At 38.0% G+C, this 17,081-nt stretch overlaps 4 protein-coding genes and 1 non-coding gene across 6 annotated transcripts in view; 2 read left to right on the top strand and 3 right to left on the bottom strand.

Moving 5' to 3' along the window:
* Positions 1 to 2,719: 2,719 nt before the first annotated feature.
* On the bottom strand, positions 2,720 to 7,326 carry LOC111476589 (putative lipase C4A8.10). The gene is made up of 11 exons (XM_023120309.1): positions 6,578 to 7,326; positions 6,231 to 6,298; positions 5,737 to 5,807; positions 5,386 to 5,646; positions 4,561 to 4,721; positions 4,405 to 4,460; positions 4,232 to 4,284; positions 4,029 to 4,158; positions 3,836 to 3,933; positions 3,169 to 3,748; positions 2,720 to 3,057 (listed from the first exon to the last, which is right to left on the bottom strand). Exons 1-10 carry the CDS (start codon positions 6,805 to 6,807, stop codon positions 3,662 to 3,664), a joined length of 1,215 nt encoding a protein of 404 aa, XP_022976077.1. The 5' UTR covers positions 6,808 to 7,326; the 3' UTR covers positions 2,720 to 3,057; positions 3,169 to 3,661.
* A 1,443-nt stretch (positions 7,327 to 8,769) lies between these two features.
* On the bottom strand, positions 8,770 to 11,752 carry LOC111475576 (glutamyl-tRNA(Gln) amidotransferase subunit C, chloroplastic/mitochondrial-like). The gene is made up of 5 exons (XM_023119918.1): positions 11,419 to 11,752; positions 11,266 to 11,306; positions 9,782 to 9,837; positions 9,066 to 9,117; positions 8,770 to 8,980 (listed from the first exon to the last, which is right to left on the bottom strand). Exons 1-5 carry the CDS (start codon positions 11,629 to 11,631, stop codon positions 8,905 to 8,907), a joined length of 438 nt encoding a protein of 145 aa, XP_022975686.1. The 5' UTR covers positions 11,632 to 11,752; the 3' UTR covers positions 8,770 to 8,904.
* Positions 9,472 to 9,570, bottom strand: LOC111477401. The gene has a single exon (XR_002717317.1). It is a non-coding gene; the product is annotated as a U6 spliceosomal RNA (small nuclear RNA).
* A 7-nt stretch (positions 11,753 to 11,759) lies between the features above and the next one.
* Positions 11,760 to 14,569, top strand: LOC111475555. 2 transcript variants are annotated; one of them, XM_023119910.1, is made up of 6 exons: positions 11,760 to 11,908; positions 12,104 to 12,222; positions 12,313 to 12,451; positions 12,532 to 12,660; positions 12,751 to 12,841; positions 14,057 to 14,569. In XM_023119910.1, exons 2-6 carry the CDS (start codon positions 12,134 to 12,136, stop codon positions 14,224 to 14,226), a joined length of 618 nt encoding a protein of 205 aa, XP_022975678.1. In that variant the 5' UTR covers positions 11,760 to 11,908; positions 12,104 to 12,133; the 3' UTR covers positions 14,227 to 14,569. The 2 variants fall into 2 exon arrangements, with proteins under 2 accessions (XP_022975678.1, XP_022975681.1); XM_023119913.1 differs by having other exon boundaries at positions 11,773 to 11,908; positions 12,122 to 12,222.
* Positions 14,570 to 14,935: 366 nt separating this feature from the next.
* The window catches only part of LOC111475542 (serine/threonine-protein kinase Aurora-1-like), a 4,301-nt gene continuing 2,155 nt past the window's right edge, over positions 14,936 to 17,081 (top strand). The window contains exon 1 of the mRNA XM_023119907.1: positions 14,936 to 15,072. Coding sequence (XP_022975675.1) covers positions 15,037 to 15,072 — 36 coding nt within the window. The 5' untranslated portion in view covers positions 14,936 to 15,036. The remainder of the gene's footprint in view (positions 15,073 to 17,081) is intronic.

The raw sequence follows: 17,081 nt of genomic DNA, 5'->3' as shown, positions 1-17,081 counted from the left end.
TTTTTTTTTTTTTTTTTTTTTTTTTTTTTTTTTTTTTTTTTTTTTTTTTTTTTTTTTTTTTTTTTTTTTTTTGTTTTGTTTGTTGTAATAGTTGGTGTGGCATTTTCTGATTTCCATCCTTTTTTTTAATGGGTTTGGTAAAGAATTTTGAATGCTTTGACTGTTGTAACCTACTTAGTTGAGTTCATGGCAGCAATGAATAGAAGAATTATGATTAGTGGGAGTTGGAGCTGGCGAGCTATATTTTGGTGCCCTAAACCTGGTTGAATTTGGTGGGCGGAGGAGAGGAGACCTTTATAATGGTTTAATATTCCATCGCTACTTTTCTTTGGTTAGGCTATGACTTGGGGTTTTCAATTACATAATGCCTCACCTCATATTTTATATTCTTTTGGTTTTGGTAAGATCTCATAATTCACATTTTCCTTTAGGGCCCAGTGTGTTCGCTGACACTACTTTCTCTCTTTAAACAATGTAAAATCTCACAATTCACCTCTCTTTGTGATAGTAGCGTCTTCGTTGGTATACAACTCGAAGTCCACCTCTTAAAAACCTCGAGAAAAAGTCCCAAAGAGAGATCTAAAAGTACTATATCTGTTGTTAAGAGTAGATTTTAAGCATTTAGATGCAAATTTATGTATTACATTTAAAGCAAGGTGTGTTTGTAAGATGTAACGTGGGCCTGAGCTGGAACCCCAGGGCTCCAATTCTGTAATAACGTGGGCCTGTGTACGGACGCCACGCCACTCACACACCACACACGTGCTTTCTGAAATTTCATTCAGAACCAAGTCGGGGAAGGAACACACACAATCTGCTAACCATTTCTCTATTTCTGTTTCTTTTTTAAAAAAGAAAATTAAAGTTACTGTTTAATTTAGGACGGTGGTTGATGCTGGTCGGTTCAGTCTGATTGGCCTCCGTTTGGTTCGAATTCCTCTAACATATACGCCTTGAGGTTCGCCGTCTTCTCCAACATTATCAGTAATCTCTCTCTCTATCTCTCTCGTGAAAAATCTCAGTCATCCATTAATTTAGGTTCTGCAAATTCATGTTGAAAGTGTGCATTGTCTTTCTCTTGCATCTAGAAGAATGAATCTAGTTTTGTTATCTCTGTGGTTCTCCCGTGAGTAATTGAGTAACACCGAAATCAAAATTCGTAGTACGCCTTTTATGGCGCTGACGATGTGTTTTCACGGACTGGAGTAGTTGCTCTGTGTTTCGATCCGTGACCCGGGCCAAGACCTAGTGGTGGATTTTTTGTTGTTAGAATGCTGGATGATTTTTTTTTGTCTCATTCTAGGTTATGCTCAACTTTGTTAGGCGGGAAAAACGACGAAATTTTTAGGTTTCTTATTATTATCGTGTTTCTTTATAAATAGTGGAATTTGTAAATTGGAACCTGAATTACTTTTTTCAAGTGTCTTATCTTGAGCATACTGGCTAATCAATTCTTAAGCCTGCAGAATGAGCTCAATCAGATTCTTAGGTTCTGGTTTTTGAACCCTCAATCACTTGGTTAATCTAATCTGCCATTCCTTGGTTAATCAAGTTTTCTCCAACTTTGGGATTATTGAATTCTCCACCTTCTCATAATATCATGTCATGCGTATATCCGTTTTGATTATAAAATTCTGAACGGACGTTTATCAATGGAGGAGATGATTCACACTAAATGTTATGTATAAGGGGACTGTATACAGTATCCCCTAATTGCTAATTTGTGATCTTCTTTTTCATAAACTTCTATCAATAATCAACTTGACACCATGGCTTTGAGTCTTACACAACTCTCCATATATTCATTAGCAGAATCCTCCTGAAGTTTCCCATTTTTCCGATGTTCTTGAGGTATTTTATCCTGTTTAAATGAATGAATATATTGTTTTTCATACAAATATTCTGTTTCATTGTATTGTAGACGTTAAACTATTACTAATCAAGAAACTTTACCCACGATTTTATGATTAGTTTATTCATTTAGATTATTTCTTAATTTCTTTCACTGTGATCTCAAACTTTACTTTTCTGGTCTTTTCTCCTCTGGTATTTTTAAATCTTGAACTAAAACAGATCCGTCTGATCCTATATACTGCTATCAGATCTTATGCAACTTGTATAAAGCCTGGTATTCTTCCTTATGATACGATAATATAAATTTATTGGCTATTTCAGTCAATAGATATGTTCCCCTTCATGGTATTGCTTCTATTCTGAAATATGATATTTGTTACTCAACAGGAGAAAAACTAATGCTTGTTGTTTTTAGCCTTTCGATTTTGCTGTCAAACTTTGATTAAACATAGGTACATCAATTATATGGATGCTGCTTCAGTGGAATGTACACCAAAGAATTCACCCCAAACATTCTTAATATGAGTAGATGTTCAAGTCTGATCTGGGAACGAACATTACTCTGCTAGATTAGCTTCGGAAACAATCTAGACCTTCAAAATCATTGTCTACCTGGTACGTTTTAACCTGCTTTTGTTGGTTCAGTATAATGTGCTGTTAATGCTCGCGTTCTTCCTGCTTGTACTGAAAATGGAAGAGATTTTTATTTCTTTTGGAAGGCTGTATTCTAGCATTTGAATGTTTCCCGAGATTCATGCTCTTACAATTTAATTCCTGTTAAATTTCTGACATGATCTATCCCCTTAGCTGCTGCTATCAAGATGTCCATCCACGAGACATCCATTTATTTTTACAACTAAGAGAGAATTTAAAAATTGTATTTCAAACTTTCATCAAATAGTGTTATTAAGAGTCAACAGATCTTGAATATGTATTAAAGCATATTATTAAAGAGTAGCCATGCTGAATGATTTCTGCTGCCAGTACGCTAAACTACAAACCGGCTTGAAAGCAAGGATTTTGCTTTAGTTGGTGTCTTAACTGTTTTTCTCTCTTTTATTCAGTATGGTTACACGCGTCGCTTGTGGGACAACAAGGAAGGAATTGGCTAGCGGAATCGACAGGTCCTGACCTCCTCCCACAGTAGCATGGTGGATCGATCATATGGAGGTTGTCATTTCCTCCATCTTTTCCAAACTTATCCTGTAAGTCAATTTCAATGTTTTAGTGCTCAGAATGATGGATGTGATACCCAAGTAAAGCTATCCACGCACTCAAAGAAAATAAATATGCACTTGATTTGAAATCACTCACCTTGGTTGCTTCATGCATCTGAGCTTTGCTTTGCCAAGTATCGTGTTTGTATGTAGTAAATCCTGTTCTTTATTCGGTTCCTGTTGAATTTCAGCCACGATTCTCTTGCGGACAAAACACAATGGTATGAGGACGAGCAAGTGGAAATAAACATGTATCTGCGCCAAAAGGAGCAATCATCTGTTTTATCTCTGAAAAGGACCAACCATGCACTCCCATGCGCTGCATACTATTCTCACTATTGCACTTTTTGCTCAACTCTAATGGGTTTGATCTCCATTGGCGGAAACTGGTAAGAGTCTAGGAGAATACAGTTCTTATAAAAAACAGAGGCTACAGCTTCCAGAGCTAAATTTCTTTTGAACATTAATTCTATGCTGCTATTGTATTTTACACCACAAACTCATCACAATGCTAGTGCTTCAAAGCCTTCTAACACAAAATTGATTGCTTCACTTGCAGTAGTAGGAGCTTGAAATCAATTGTCAATAATTCAATTCGTCACATGCTGCAAGAGAAAATTATCAATCATATGTTGGATCACACAGGCCCCATCAGAATTGACTCTGTACCTGTTGACCTGAAATAAACGTATAATTTGAACTCGTTACTCGAGAACAAGGTCCAAATCGAATCTAGTTCTGTGTATCCCAGATAAAAATCTTGCCTGAATGGTAAGATGTGCATTATTTCTTTGTTTACTTCTGTGAAAGTCAACATCGACCCGCTCCCAGCCCACGCTTGATAGACATTTGATCATTTCTTCTACAATGATCACAATAAGATTACTAAAATGTCAAAAATGCTCAAAACTAACAATCTGTAAGCTTCAAATAGGCAACTATTAATAGAATGCTGACCTTCCACCTCAGTTTTCTTGGATCTATTGCCTTTGGCCTCTGACGGCACATATATTTGAGGACTGGAATCTTCTGCCGTCTCAACATTTACAATATATGGATATTTGTCATCTATTGATACACCTTCGAGCTAATAAGTAAAAAAACCAGTGAGAAAGTAGTTCAAAGTCTACCAAGAAAACTTCAATTATGTTCAAAGTTACCTTTGGCAACTCCGTGCGACGCCTTATAGAAGACGTACTCCACCCGACAACGTCTGTATTTAGTGTCAAGATTTATACATAAACAGACAGACGCCTTATAGAATAATTGGGAAGGAAGCATTGAAGAATTCTAATACAAAAAATAGGCAAGTAGAGAAGCAATGACAGGATACTATCGTAACGCTTATTAGCATAGGTAACACGCCGCCTAAATGACTGCAAAGCAGATCTGCAAGAAAGAACCATAATAATATTACAGGTCAAGATGAGAATGTCTAGATCCAGACAAGAAAGTGTTGCAAACTTGATCTCAAAAACAGTGGACTCACAAGAATTTGAGATCTTCATGATCGCCAGCCATGTGAAGAAGAAGGGGGCAGTTTTCACTGTCCTTGTCAAGTAAAAATAAATGTTTCCCAGTTCTACCAAATAAATATGATGTGCAAATAGCCACTTTTTCCAGGGCATAAAAGCCACAACACATAGGGACCTGAAAATCAAAGGGGGAGAGTACTTAGTTTCATAACAGCCTATATTTGGCCACAAAGTATTTGAAGACACAATGCACACGCTTGGAATTTTTCATCACACTATCAGATCATGACTATAATGGCCCAAGCCCACTGCTATCAGATATTGTTCTTTTTGGGCTTTACCTTTCGGGCTTCCCCTCAAGGTTTTTTTAAAACATGTCTACTAGGAAGAGGTTTCCACACCCTTATAAAAAATGTTTCGTTCAGCACCCAAACCGATGTGGGCTCTCATAATCCACCCTCCTTCGGGGTCCAATGTCCTCGCTAGCACTCGTTCCCTTCTCCAATCAATGTTAGACCCCCCAATCCACCCCCTTCGAGGCCCAACGTCCTTGCTAGCACACCGCCTTGTGTCCACCCCCTCGGATCTCAACCTCCTCGCTGGCACATTGCCCGGTGTCTGGCTTTAATACCATTTGTAACGGCCCAAGCCCCCCAATCCACCCCTTCAAGGCACAACCCACCGGTGTCTGGCTCAAGGTTTTTAAAACCCGTCTCTAAAGAGAGGTTTCCACAATAATGTTTCGTTCTTCTCCCCAACTGATATGAAATCTCACCGTGAAAGAAGGAGCAGAAATGTGCATAAAGCAAGAAAAGCTAAAAGACACATTGATTATTCACCTGTTTATGTCCTCTTGAACCAAGATGTGGGGTTGCAAATGTTATAAAATTAATTGGTTCCAGCCCTGCAATTTTCTCTTTAAACTCCTTTCCATTGCTTTGATCTCTAGACCCGTGTTTGTTATACTCTCCATTTACTTGGGCATCTTCTTTTTGCTCATAAAGCTTTGCAATGGCATACCTTGCTATCAATCCGCCTAATGAATGGCATATGAAGGAGATCTTTTGAACATTTGGATGTCTCTTGATAACCAACAAAATCTGAACAGAAAACAGATTCAAGGTTGTCATATGAACAAGAAATCAAATGAATATGGAAATACAAACTTAGTTTTGAAGATGATGGCTTGCCTCTTCTGCCAGTCTTCCTCCCATCACGTCAACGCCATCCAGTGTCAATGTCGAGTAATTACGTTTACTGCCTGCAAATAACAAGACATTGTATTCATACAAGAAGCTTGGTACGGTATGAACACAAACGTTGTAATAGCCCAAGTCCACTACTAGTAGATATTGTCTGTTTCAGCCCGTTACGTATGCTAGATAGAAGTTTGTTCTCGCTATAAAACTGATGTGGGATCCCACAATTCACTCTCCTTGGGGACCCAGCGTTCTCGCTGGCACACCGGCACACTACCCAGTGTTTGGCTCTAATACCATTTGTAACAACCCAAACCCATTACTAGTAGATATTGTCCATTTTGACCCGTTGCGTATCATTGTTGGCCTCATGATTTTAAAATACTCTACTCGAGAGAGGTTCGTTCCCATCTCTAACCGATGTGGGATCTCACAGACAAACTTAATTGTTCAAAGTAAAAGAATATCAAACTTAAAAGACTCACAATGAACAATGATATCTTCAGGATACGACTTCAAAAACTCCTCCGCTGCATATTCCCAATCTTTGGCACTGACCCAAAAAGGAAAAACAAATCGTCAATACAAATACCAAACGCCATGGATTTGGCTAAAAACTACTGGAAATAGAACGGTACGACCCACCATTGATGAACAGATAATTCGTTGATCAACCAATTCATTATAGTAACAATCAAAAACAGGTACAGAAACAGATACCCACATAAATGCAAAATCAAAATACTGATTGGGAAATAAATCATATGACTGATGAACATGAACATGAACATGAACAGCAACCGAAAAAAAATTCATAAGAAAATGGAGTAACCTGCCAACGAGACCATTAACCATTATGAGAAGATGTGTGGGCTTCCGACGCTCCCCATCGCCATTGACGACCTCCATATCGAAGTTTCCTTCCTCGTCTTGTTGCACTCTGAAACATCCGAATCCGATCTTACGTAGGTAAAACGATTCCATACGAATTCCATTCTTCTTCTTATTCCCATTTCTCGTCTCATTCAAAACATCCGGGGTTTCCGACTCCATCGAAGCCATAATCAAACGCCAGAAGATTCAGCAAATGAAGAGGAACAGAACTCGGCTAAAGTGGTGCCGTTGATGATCGAAGAGCGGGATGAAGGCGAAGAGTGGTTGAAGAAGTTATAGGGAAGATGATGAAAATGGAGCCGGACCGCCGCGATCCCACCGTCAATCAGTGACGGGCCATTGCTATGGTGCACTGAATCTGCAAGAACACGAAGATGCAGAGATCTCCATTTTGTATTACGCCTCAGATTCTGAGTTTTCCCGATCTCCTCTACAACCGCAACCACTCTCACACCGATTCACCATTTCACTTCTAAAGCAACTTCGAATTTGAAGTTGAAGTCAAGCGACGAGTGGGTTTGTCGGCTTCTCTTTGTTTTGGGATTTCAAATCAAATGGGGTCGCATAAAAGTAGAAACAGAGCACCGCCAATCTCATGGGTGGTGACTGATTCAGACGCTCATCGAAATCACATCTTCTTCTTCAATCATTGGGCGACACGTATCAGAATACGAAATCTGAGGATGAACTCGAAACAGATAATTGCCAACCCAATAATAATAATAATAACATTGCCATATGCGAATCGCTAATCCTTTTGGGCCTTTTCAAGCTCGTATGAATTCAAACTCCGCCTAATCTTTGCTTCTTTGCTAATTAATACGTCAAACCCGCATTACTTAAAGTTAATTGCTTATTTTATTACTAATTCTTGCGCATTTGATACGTCTTCCGAATTGATTAACATAAAGTTAGGATTTGATACTAAAGAATTAAATAAGTCAAATAATAAAATTTCAAAGTTTATGGTAAATTTTGAATATTCCCTAATAATTTATATTTTTTTTGCTAAACGTTTTTTTTTCATAAACCATGCAAAATGGTTGTTGGATCAGTTAAATATTATTTTGATTTAAAATCATAAATTATTTCAATTAAATAATTTATTAGTACTTTAAAAAAAAAAATCATTTATTTGGTTTTTTTCTTTTTTAATCATACTATTAACTTCTAGAACTACGCCAGGTGGGACCCAGAACTGCCCTACCCTGACCGACCACCTGCATCTGCCCCGATATTCCTCGCTAATTTTCAACTTTATTATTATTATTATTTGGTCTTTTTTAGATATTATTTTTCTCCCAAATGGCAGGTGGGATAATTATACCGATGTCTAATAAAATAAAATAAAATCTAATTTATTTATTTACTCCCAATTACCCTATCATGTTTTTTCATTTTTGTTAAAAAAATATTAATAATTTTTAATTAAATTAAAAAAAAACAAAAATTTCGAATTTCCAAAACTTTACTTCATTTTTTAAAATATTTGAAAATATTAGCAAGGAGTAAAAGAAGCTTTTTTTTTCATTAATCATGAGACATCACAATTGAGTCGATTAATTTTCTTTGAAATGATAATCTCACGAATTAAATTAGAGGTCTTCTAAAAAAAATTAATGATTAATTTAAGAGTTTAAGACGACACCGTTATTATATTTGTATTAGAAACTTGGCGTGCACGATAATCAAATTAAACTCTGTTGAGTTGACTGCAGAATAACAGCAAATTCTTGATTATTTTATTGAAGCCATCTACATGAAATTTCTTAATTTAATGTTTCAAATATATATATATATAAATATATGTATAACTATTATCCTATGATGAGGCTAAATTAAGCTGAATCTGTCACCATCATCTCTTCAACGAGAGTTCATAAGCTCAACAGTGGCAGATTCCTATTGCAGCATAGAGTTTGAGTTTTGAATAAATTGTCACATAGAATGTGGGGTAATCCGCTCCCGAAATTGTGAGATTCCACATCAATTTGAGAGAGGAACGAAACATTTTTTATAAGGGTGTGGAAACCTCTCCCTAACAAACACGTTTTAAAAATCTTGAGGGGAAGTTCGGAAGGGAAAGTCCAAAGAAGACATTATCTACTAGCGGAAAGCTTGGGCCGTTATACGAATTGAACTAAGATTGAGATTAATGGATGACTAATTCGAATTGTAATTCAAATATCATTTAGTAACCTATAGAAAAACTAATCCATAAGATGTTGAAGAACATGGCATTAATGAATGAGCTAACCTTAGCAACTACTCCTTATTGAGAACTTTAGGAACTTTGATATACGGCTCATCGAAGGCTGGAACTGCGCGAATCATGGCCTCTCTGGTGTCAAAAAAATAGTAGAAGTTATGGCCAAAGCTTCCTGCTAAATTTTGGGATAGCCCAAGTTGCAAAATAACCAGGTTACCTGTTTTCAAATGTTTCAGGAGCGTCATTCCGCTGATTGCCACCTCCACTATCTGTAAATAGTTGAAATAACTTGAAGTTTTAGCAGTTTAATTGCAAAAAAATCATGTTCGTAATGGTCTATCAGAAATATTAATAAACATCTATGGCTGGGGTTGGGAATTCTGAAATCATAATCGGTTGTTTTGCACTTGATAGCATGCAACAGCCAAGCCACCGCTAGCAGATATTGTCCGCTTTAGCTCGCTACATACCGCTATCAGCCTCACAATTTTAAAACGTGTCTGTTAGGGAGAGGTTTCCATACCCTTATAAAAGATGCTTAATTCCCCTCTCCAACTAACGTAGGATCTCACAATCCACATTCCTTGGAGTCCAACATCTTTGTTGGCACACCGCCTGGTATCTGGCTTTGATACCACTTCTTGATTTGTACGTGCATCCTTGCTCACGGGCTATACTAATCTTGTATGTATGGTTCCAATTTTATCAGATGTCGCGAGGGCTGTTACATAGCACAAGTAAACGGAACAAAGTTATGGGTCCTATTGTTGCCATCCCCTCCTTGATGTTTTTCATTAGCTCACTAGTTTCCACGGCGAGAAAAAGGCAATGCCTCCTTGTCTTTTTCATCAAGCCAACACTGAACAGTGAGGAAAAAGCAAAGGTATGCTAGAAGAAGAACAACAAACAAGTTGCAAAATGATTGATGATCACCTGCTCTAATGAAAGGTTCCATACTTTGAAGATCAACTGTCTGGAGCTGCCCAAACCTGAAAAATAGAGTTATCATATTAAAGTAGTTGGAAACCAAAGGGTACAACAGATGAGAGAATTGAGTCGACAGAATGAACAATTTCATAGGAAAAATGGAAGCTACAACGGCAAAAGTCCATGGAACTTCATTGCTAAAGGTAGTCAGAGGATGAAGGTGGTTTTGAATGTTAAGGTGGATAATGGCGTCTCTATTTCTTTTTGGACAGATCAATGGACACCTCACGGCCTCTAAAGGAGAAATTTTCCAAAATTTCCAACTCACTAATTTTGACTCCACCATGGTTAGGATCACTAGAAGGTGTGTAACAACCAAAACACACCGTTAGCAAATATTATTCGCTTCGGTCCATTATGTATCGTCGTCAACCTCACTGTTTTAAAACGCGTTTTCTAGGGAGAGATTTCCATATCCTTGTAAAGAATGTTTCGTTTCCCTTTCCAACTAAGGTGGGATCTCACAATGTAGCCAAGTGTTAGGCTACTTAATATAGAATCTTAAACGAACAGATCATTCATTCTTCTGAAAAGTGTTTGAATTCAATAGTAAAGGGCTATTCACTGTTGGAGTTTGGATTCTAATTGCCTCCTTTTCCAACCCCCTCCTATCTCCCTTAATAATAAAGGAGATGCGGTGGCGTCCCTTCAAAGCCGTTCATTAAGGTTATTTAGAGGGAGGAGGAGTCTGAAAAGGTGAGATTTTAGGATTGAACCCAGCTCATGGGGGCTTGCATTCTGCAAAGGTTCAAAAAAGGAACCCCACGTTCTCTCTTCTCTCAAGCTAGTGCATCTTCGTAAGAAAGATAAAGAAAATTGTTGTCATCTCTCCCTACATTGTCCTTTCTCCAAAAAAAAATATATATATATATGGAATTCTCTTGTAGACACTTTTTTGATTTGTTCAAGTCCTTCCCAATGAAGCTTCCGAAACACCTCTTATAAGGGTGTAAAAATTTCTAGCTAACAGACGTGTTTTTTTCAAAAACCTTGAGGAGAAACTAAAAGAAAAAGTCCAAAGAGAACAATATTGGCTAGTGGTGGGTTTGAGATGTTACAAATGATATCAGAGCCAAATATCGAGCAGTGTGCCAGTAAGTACTCTGGCCCAAGGAGGGTGAATTCTGAGATTCCACATTGGTTGGAGAGGGGAAAGAGTGTGGAAATCTATCTCTAAACAGACCAAAAGGGAAAGAAAATATTTGTTAGCCGATGTATCAGAGGACGCAAGACCCAAGTAAACCAAACAAATTATGGAGAACAACATTTTACAACCTCTTGGTGAAGATCACTTCAATGTTTAGGACCTAACAAGCAGTTATCCCATCATAATTTACTTAGAGACCTGACCAAGATACCATTGTATTTCAAGATCTACTAGTTATGAGAGTTTGTGTATGTATGCATAGGCGAGGGAAAGATGAACTTACCAGTCAACAACTTGTCCAATTTTAGGCGCCAATTCTTCAACCTGAATTAGACAATCAAGCAACACAAACCCGAATAGTAAGAAGCAAATGTTACTCGATTCAAAAAATTGAATAAACAGAAGCAAAGATGGACGAGGGGAGAGCCTCGCATACCTCACCGGGAGTGAGAGAAATTCGAGCTGTTTCAGCTAAACGGAGGACATCGGGAGGTTGAAGAGAGGCCATAATGCCTGAAGCAGTCAAACATTTTCGAATTCTGATGTTAGAAACAGATGGCAAATGCAAGCCGCTAGAGATGAAGATTCGGCGCTTTAACGATGAAAATGATGAAGCTCCTTTGAGCACAGGAAGAGATTTGCTTCCCATTCCAATCGTTAATGGCGGAAAATGGAGCCTATCGCCAAAATTTTATTATTTTATATTAAAATTTCAAATATATATATATATATATTTTATTAAATTAGTTAAAATTCTAATTTAACTTTTATAACTAAAATTTTCAACCAACTGAGCCCTAATTTTCAGTTATCTGCTTCAGCATCTCGGTCGATATTCACCTCCCGCTCACCGTCGTCTCTTGGCGCCTCAGGCTCGCAGCTTTTGTTCCCTCGTTTGGATTTTTCCGGTTCTCCTCTTCAAACAAGTGAGATTGAAGTTTTAGGATCTTTCAAATTTTCATTTCTTCAAGTTTATGCGTTGTGCAAGTCTAATTTTGGATTTGGGAAGGATCGATATTGGAATTATATATTGGTTGTGCTTTAAGAGTATCCAATTATGTTTTCTTTGTGGCTAAACTAAACGATTTGATTCTCCTTCCTCCACCGATCCGTATGAACAGCAATTTGTACTGTGGCAGCTTAGGGAACAAATGCGTCATTCACTCGAGCGATTTCTATTTGTTCTTTTTCACGTTCTTGTCATCATTATGAAATGGCCGAGTTTCTGCCTGAGTAGTATGTGAGTATCACGAAAACTCTTGATTACACATTCAGACATACATTTCCTTCCATTTTAGTTAATTGTATTGGCTTGTACATGATTTTCTAGGGTCGACAGTAAAATTTTGAATGTTGGAGAGGAGCTGTGGAGGGAAACATTACCATTACAAATGGGTTCTCGCCTGTATCATCTTCAAGGACTTAAACCTGATATGTGGTATGAAGTGAAGATATCATACCCGGGCTCTGTATGTGTTTTTTCTGTCCTCTTGAAGCTGAATTCTTTTAAACTCTCCTTCTGAGTTTGTCTCATTCAAGGAAATAATAGATGCCTGCCAGCTTCTCGTTAGAACTGAAGAGAGACTTGACAAGCCCTGTTGATAAGAAGAGCAGAAAACTACTCGATACTGAAAAGCTTATTTTTAAGACAGAAAGCATGAACTTGCAGGGAGATCAGGTTGTCTTCTCCCCTTATTAGTTTAGGCGAATGATTGTAGACTTTGATTGATAAATTTGTTAAAGTTTCAAACTTACAGTTCTGAAACAGGTCGATACACATGTATTGGTCTCTGTGATTTCTGAGGGAGTTGTTGCCTTAACGTCCGCCCGGGAAAGGGATTCGATCATCTTCAATATAGGTATCTTCATATGCTTTTGAGCATCTTATCAATTTTCTTCTTTCCGACTTGTTAAAGGAAGTCATACATGGGTAGGATAAAAACTTTAGGTTAACTAAAATGTTCTAGTCGAAGCATCGTTGGTGGTTTACAGTCCCAGGTGTTTTTTAATCTCATTTGCAGGACATTAGTTAGTAATGCATCTGGTGTCAATTCAAAAGATGGTATGGAATTGTCCTGACACGAGAGTTCATGGAAAGAGTAACTTGAATTATGCATATGAAACGCAAAAAAATTGATTCCATACATGATTTAAGAACCAAACGTTTATTTCCCATTACTTGCTCAAGAAAATATCTGTAATAGCTCAAGCCCACCACTAGTAGATATTGTTTGCTTTGGCCCGTTACGTATCGTTGTCAGCCTCACGGTTTTAAAACGCGTCTATTAGGGAGAGGTTTCCACACCCTATAAGGAATGTTTCATTCCCCTCTCCAACCGATGTGGGATCTCATGATTCACCCTCCTTGGGGGCCAGCGTCCTCGCTGGCACTCCGTTCGGTGTCTGCTCTGATACCACTTGTAACATACAAGCCCACCGCTTGTAAATATTGTCCTCTTTGGGGTTTTCCTTCCGGGCTTCTCCTCAAGGTTTTAAAACATGTCTGTTAGGGAGAGGTTTCCACATGTTTATAAGAAATGTTTCGTTTTCCTCTCCAACCGAGGTGGGATCTCACAATTCACCTCCTTGACGGCCCAGCATCCTCGCTGGCACACCGCTCGATGTTTAGCTCTGATACCATTTGTAACCGCCCAAACCCACCGCTAGTAGATATTGTCCGCTTTGGCTCATTACGTATTGCTATTAACTTCACGATTTTAAAACGCGTATATTAGGGAGAGGTTTCCACACCTTGTTACAATATCTAATGTCCTGACTGCTGAAAAGAGCTCCCAGTTAATCCAACTTGAGAAAAAAGAAATCTGTTGTTGTTCTTACATTGTTGACAAGTGTGCTAAAAAGAAGAGTACAAGAAGGGGATTGAGGGTTGGATGGCTCATCCTAGCAGGGTACATAGACAATTCCATTTTTTGTTATCCTTGTTTAGGGGTGTGTACTTAATTGTTGGTTTACTGTTAACGTCCAAAACCTGTTACCTCTTGCCCCTTTCATATGCTGGAGTCATATCAGTCTATCTCATTTCTTAGTATGATAGTTTCTGGCTTTTGTGACAGTCTGTGATGAACTACTTATCGGCATCCCGCACGAAGCTTGGGGGGTTGGAGGGTTGGTTATAATCTGCTTGATATTGGCATTCATAATCCCATCTTTTCTACCCTCATGGCTGCTACGGACCAACCAAACCCAAGGACCAGGAAACCATCATGCATCCAAGAGTTCTTAAGTAATTGGTTAGTCTAAGACCACCCTGTGCAACAGTTCTAAGGCTATAGCAGGATGGAGCTCAGTTATTGTAGACTGCCAAGCTGCGTGCCTGCCTGCCCGCCCTTATCTCACAAGGATTTCCTCATCACATCGTGAGAAGGAAAAGGAAAATATGCAAGCTTTTTGCCCATTAACAAGCTTTTGGTTCCCTTTTGTTCCCTTTAGAAATTTAAAATTCTTTACGAATGAGTTGAACTCAGGTAGACTCGTTATGATAATTTATTGATTTTTATGTTCTATATTGTCAAGGTACGATTTTCACGAGCCTCATCTCTTTCGGTAGAAATGGATTGTAAAGGGTATTTTAGTGGCAAGTCCTAGATTAATATCACGACTTCGACAAATTCTTATAATTTTCTTTGATATTTGCGTTATAAATACAGAAGGAAAATTTAAACTTTATCATTTAGAAAAAGTAAAATTATGGTTTAAATTGAAAGAATAATATTTTTTAAACAAAGTTTTGTTACATTGTAGCCAAGAAATGAAATCATGTGGTTTACTTTTCATCCTAAATTTTGGACCGTTGCTTGGAGGGTATATTTTCATCCTAAATCATGTGGTTGGTGTACAACATTAATTCCAATGTTATTTTAAATTCTTCACTAAGCTTCACATGCCACGTGGCAACACATTCGAATTCGACCGTTGCCGCGCTCAAGACCTTTTTCTTACACCCCCATTTGGCGTCCTTCGTCTTCCTCGTTTCTCTCTGTCTCTTCTCTCGCCATTCGATCTGCTCTCTGTTCTCTCCCTCCCTTTATTTCAGATGGCGGTCGCTGCAGAAAACCAACCCCAGGAGAAGGTAAAGCGACGGAAATTTGTTATAGCATGTTTCTGATCGTGATTTTTGTGGTTTCGCTTTCGTTTGTTCTTCCAAGATTAGGATTGAATCATTCAATTTGTTTATCTTTCTCTCTTCTCACCACGAGGTTCATGTTCTTTTAGATTTTTATTATTTGATGTAAGAAATATATTTTTTTAAATTTCTGACGTGCTTATGAACACGATTAAATCTCCGCTTCTGAATTCTTGTACTATCTTTGATATCATGGTGGGAATTGAATACTGTGGATGTCTTTTGGTTTTAATTTCATTTTAATGGAGTTCTTTGGTTTATACTAACACGGACTATCGATGTTAGTTTGTGAGTTTGTAGTAAGGAAACCAGCTAATTAGGGTTTNCCTCCCTTAAATTCTCATCTCTCACCCCTCATTCACACATCCAAATCCACACATTTACGGCACTGGGCAGGTAAGGGAGACAAATCTTTGGATTTTAGGTTGTCGTATCGCTCTCGGGCCTCTGCTACAGGTGAACCACACTTCCACAACGTCCACGGCCCAATACATGCAGTCCAGCTCGGAACGTATCAGCCCAGTGTGCCTCAACCCATCCCATACAGCCCGCGCTTAACTTGAATAATGAGCCGCCTCATTCCTGCGTCAGCTCGGCTTGGCGGCGCGGTCGACTAGGCTTGGCGACTCGGCTTCTCAGCTTAGACGGCTCGTATAAAAATTATATACCATTTCCTAAGTTTTCGACATTCCTAAAATAATTTTTGCCTTATTTAACTCTTGTTTACCCAAATTTAGTTAGTTTTAGGACTTATGTGAGAAATTTAGTTAGTTTTAGGACTTATGTGAGAAATAATCATCATGTTTAGTTAGGTTAAGAGGTTTATATGCAAGTATGTTATATGAATTGATATAGGTGAGAATTAAGCATTGGAATATAGTTTTCGAAGTGGCTATCGAGTAATTAGTAACTTTGGCCAAGGCCAACCTCGTAAGTGGTCTTACTGTTGGAGTTAGCTAATTGGTTTATGTATGATGGTGCATGTATCATATTAATTATGTGATGCTTATTTGCTCTTTGTATTGCCAGGTATGCATGCGATATCCATTACACTATATTATGAATGAAATGAAATGTCATGTATGAAATGTTATGTCTTGCCATATAAGTTATGTGATGGATTACGTGATATATACCACGTATACATGATCCATATATGAAATATGTTACGGAGGAAAAGAGAAACGAAATGAAACAACTATTATGTTGGGAATGAAAAGCATGGGACCTCATGCATGTATGTATGTCATGTACATCGGGATACTTCCCCGTAATGTTATGCTAGTACGGATGCGTACCTTCGATATTTATGTTTGTCATGATATCATGTGGGTCTTTCCTTTTCTGAGGCATTCAGTGACGTGTAATATATTGTCCCAACCAAGTCAGGCCCAAGGGGTACGTATACGACCCCGCCTAGTGGGTCCTTGAGCGTGTACGTGGGCCGTGAGTGAAAAAGTACCATGCATCAAACCCTATCTGAAACTAGAAAGAGCCTAAGGTCATGTTACGGTTTTAAAAGATAGATCTCAATCATGTATTGTGTGTGACTGCATTGCTAACTCCAATAGTGGGTTGACTTACCGAGAATTTCTTAAAATACCCAAGTCACATGTTACCTTATATTTTTTAAGTAAAGGCAAAACTCTCATGCACGAATGACGGTGAACACTGAAAAGACCATGGGAGTTTGGATAGATCATGATAGAACAGTAGCATTGAATTTAATTAGTAGTTGGTTGGTGTTTTATGCCCATTTGTTTTATGTTAAAATCCATGTTATATTTATTTATGTTTTGAACTGAATATGTAAGTCAATGACTTTATTTTAAAAGTATTTATTATGAATTTAGGCATATGTGATTAAAGCATGCTAGGGTAACGTCACTAATTATCCTAAAAAAAATAGGGGCATTATCGATATTCTTTTGTTTTAGACCGTTGAAAATAGTAAA

Source organism: Cucurbita maxima, unplaced genomic scaffold (genome assembly GCF_002738345.1).
Source record: "Cucurbita maxima cultivar Rimu unplaced genomic scaffold, Cmax_1.0 Cma_Scf00003, whole genome shotgun sequence".
In the NCBI taxonomy this organism is placed as follows: domain Eukaryota; kingdom Viridiplantae; phylum Streptophyta; class Magnoliopsida; order Cucurbitales; family Cucurbitaceae; genus Cucurbita; species Cucurbita maxima.
Note: the sequence above shows the minus strand (reverse complement) of the source record. Positions and strands in the feature narration are given on the sequence as shown.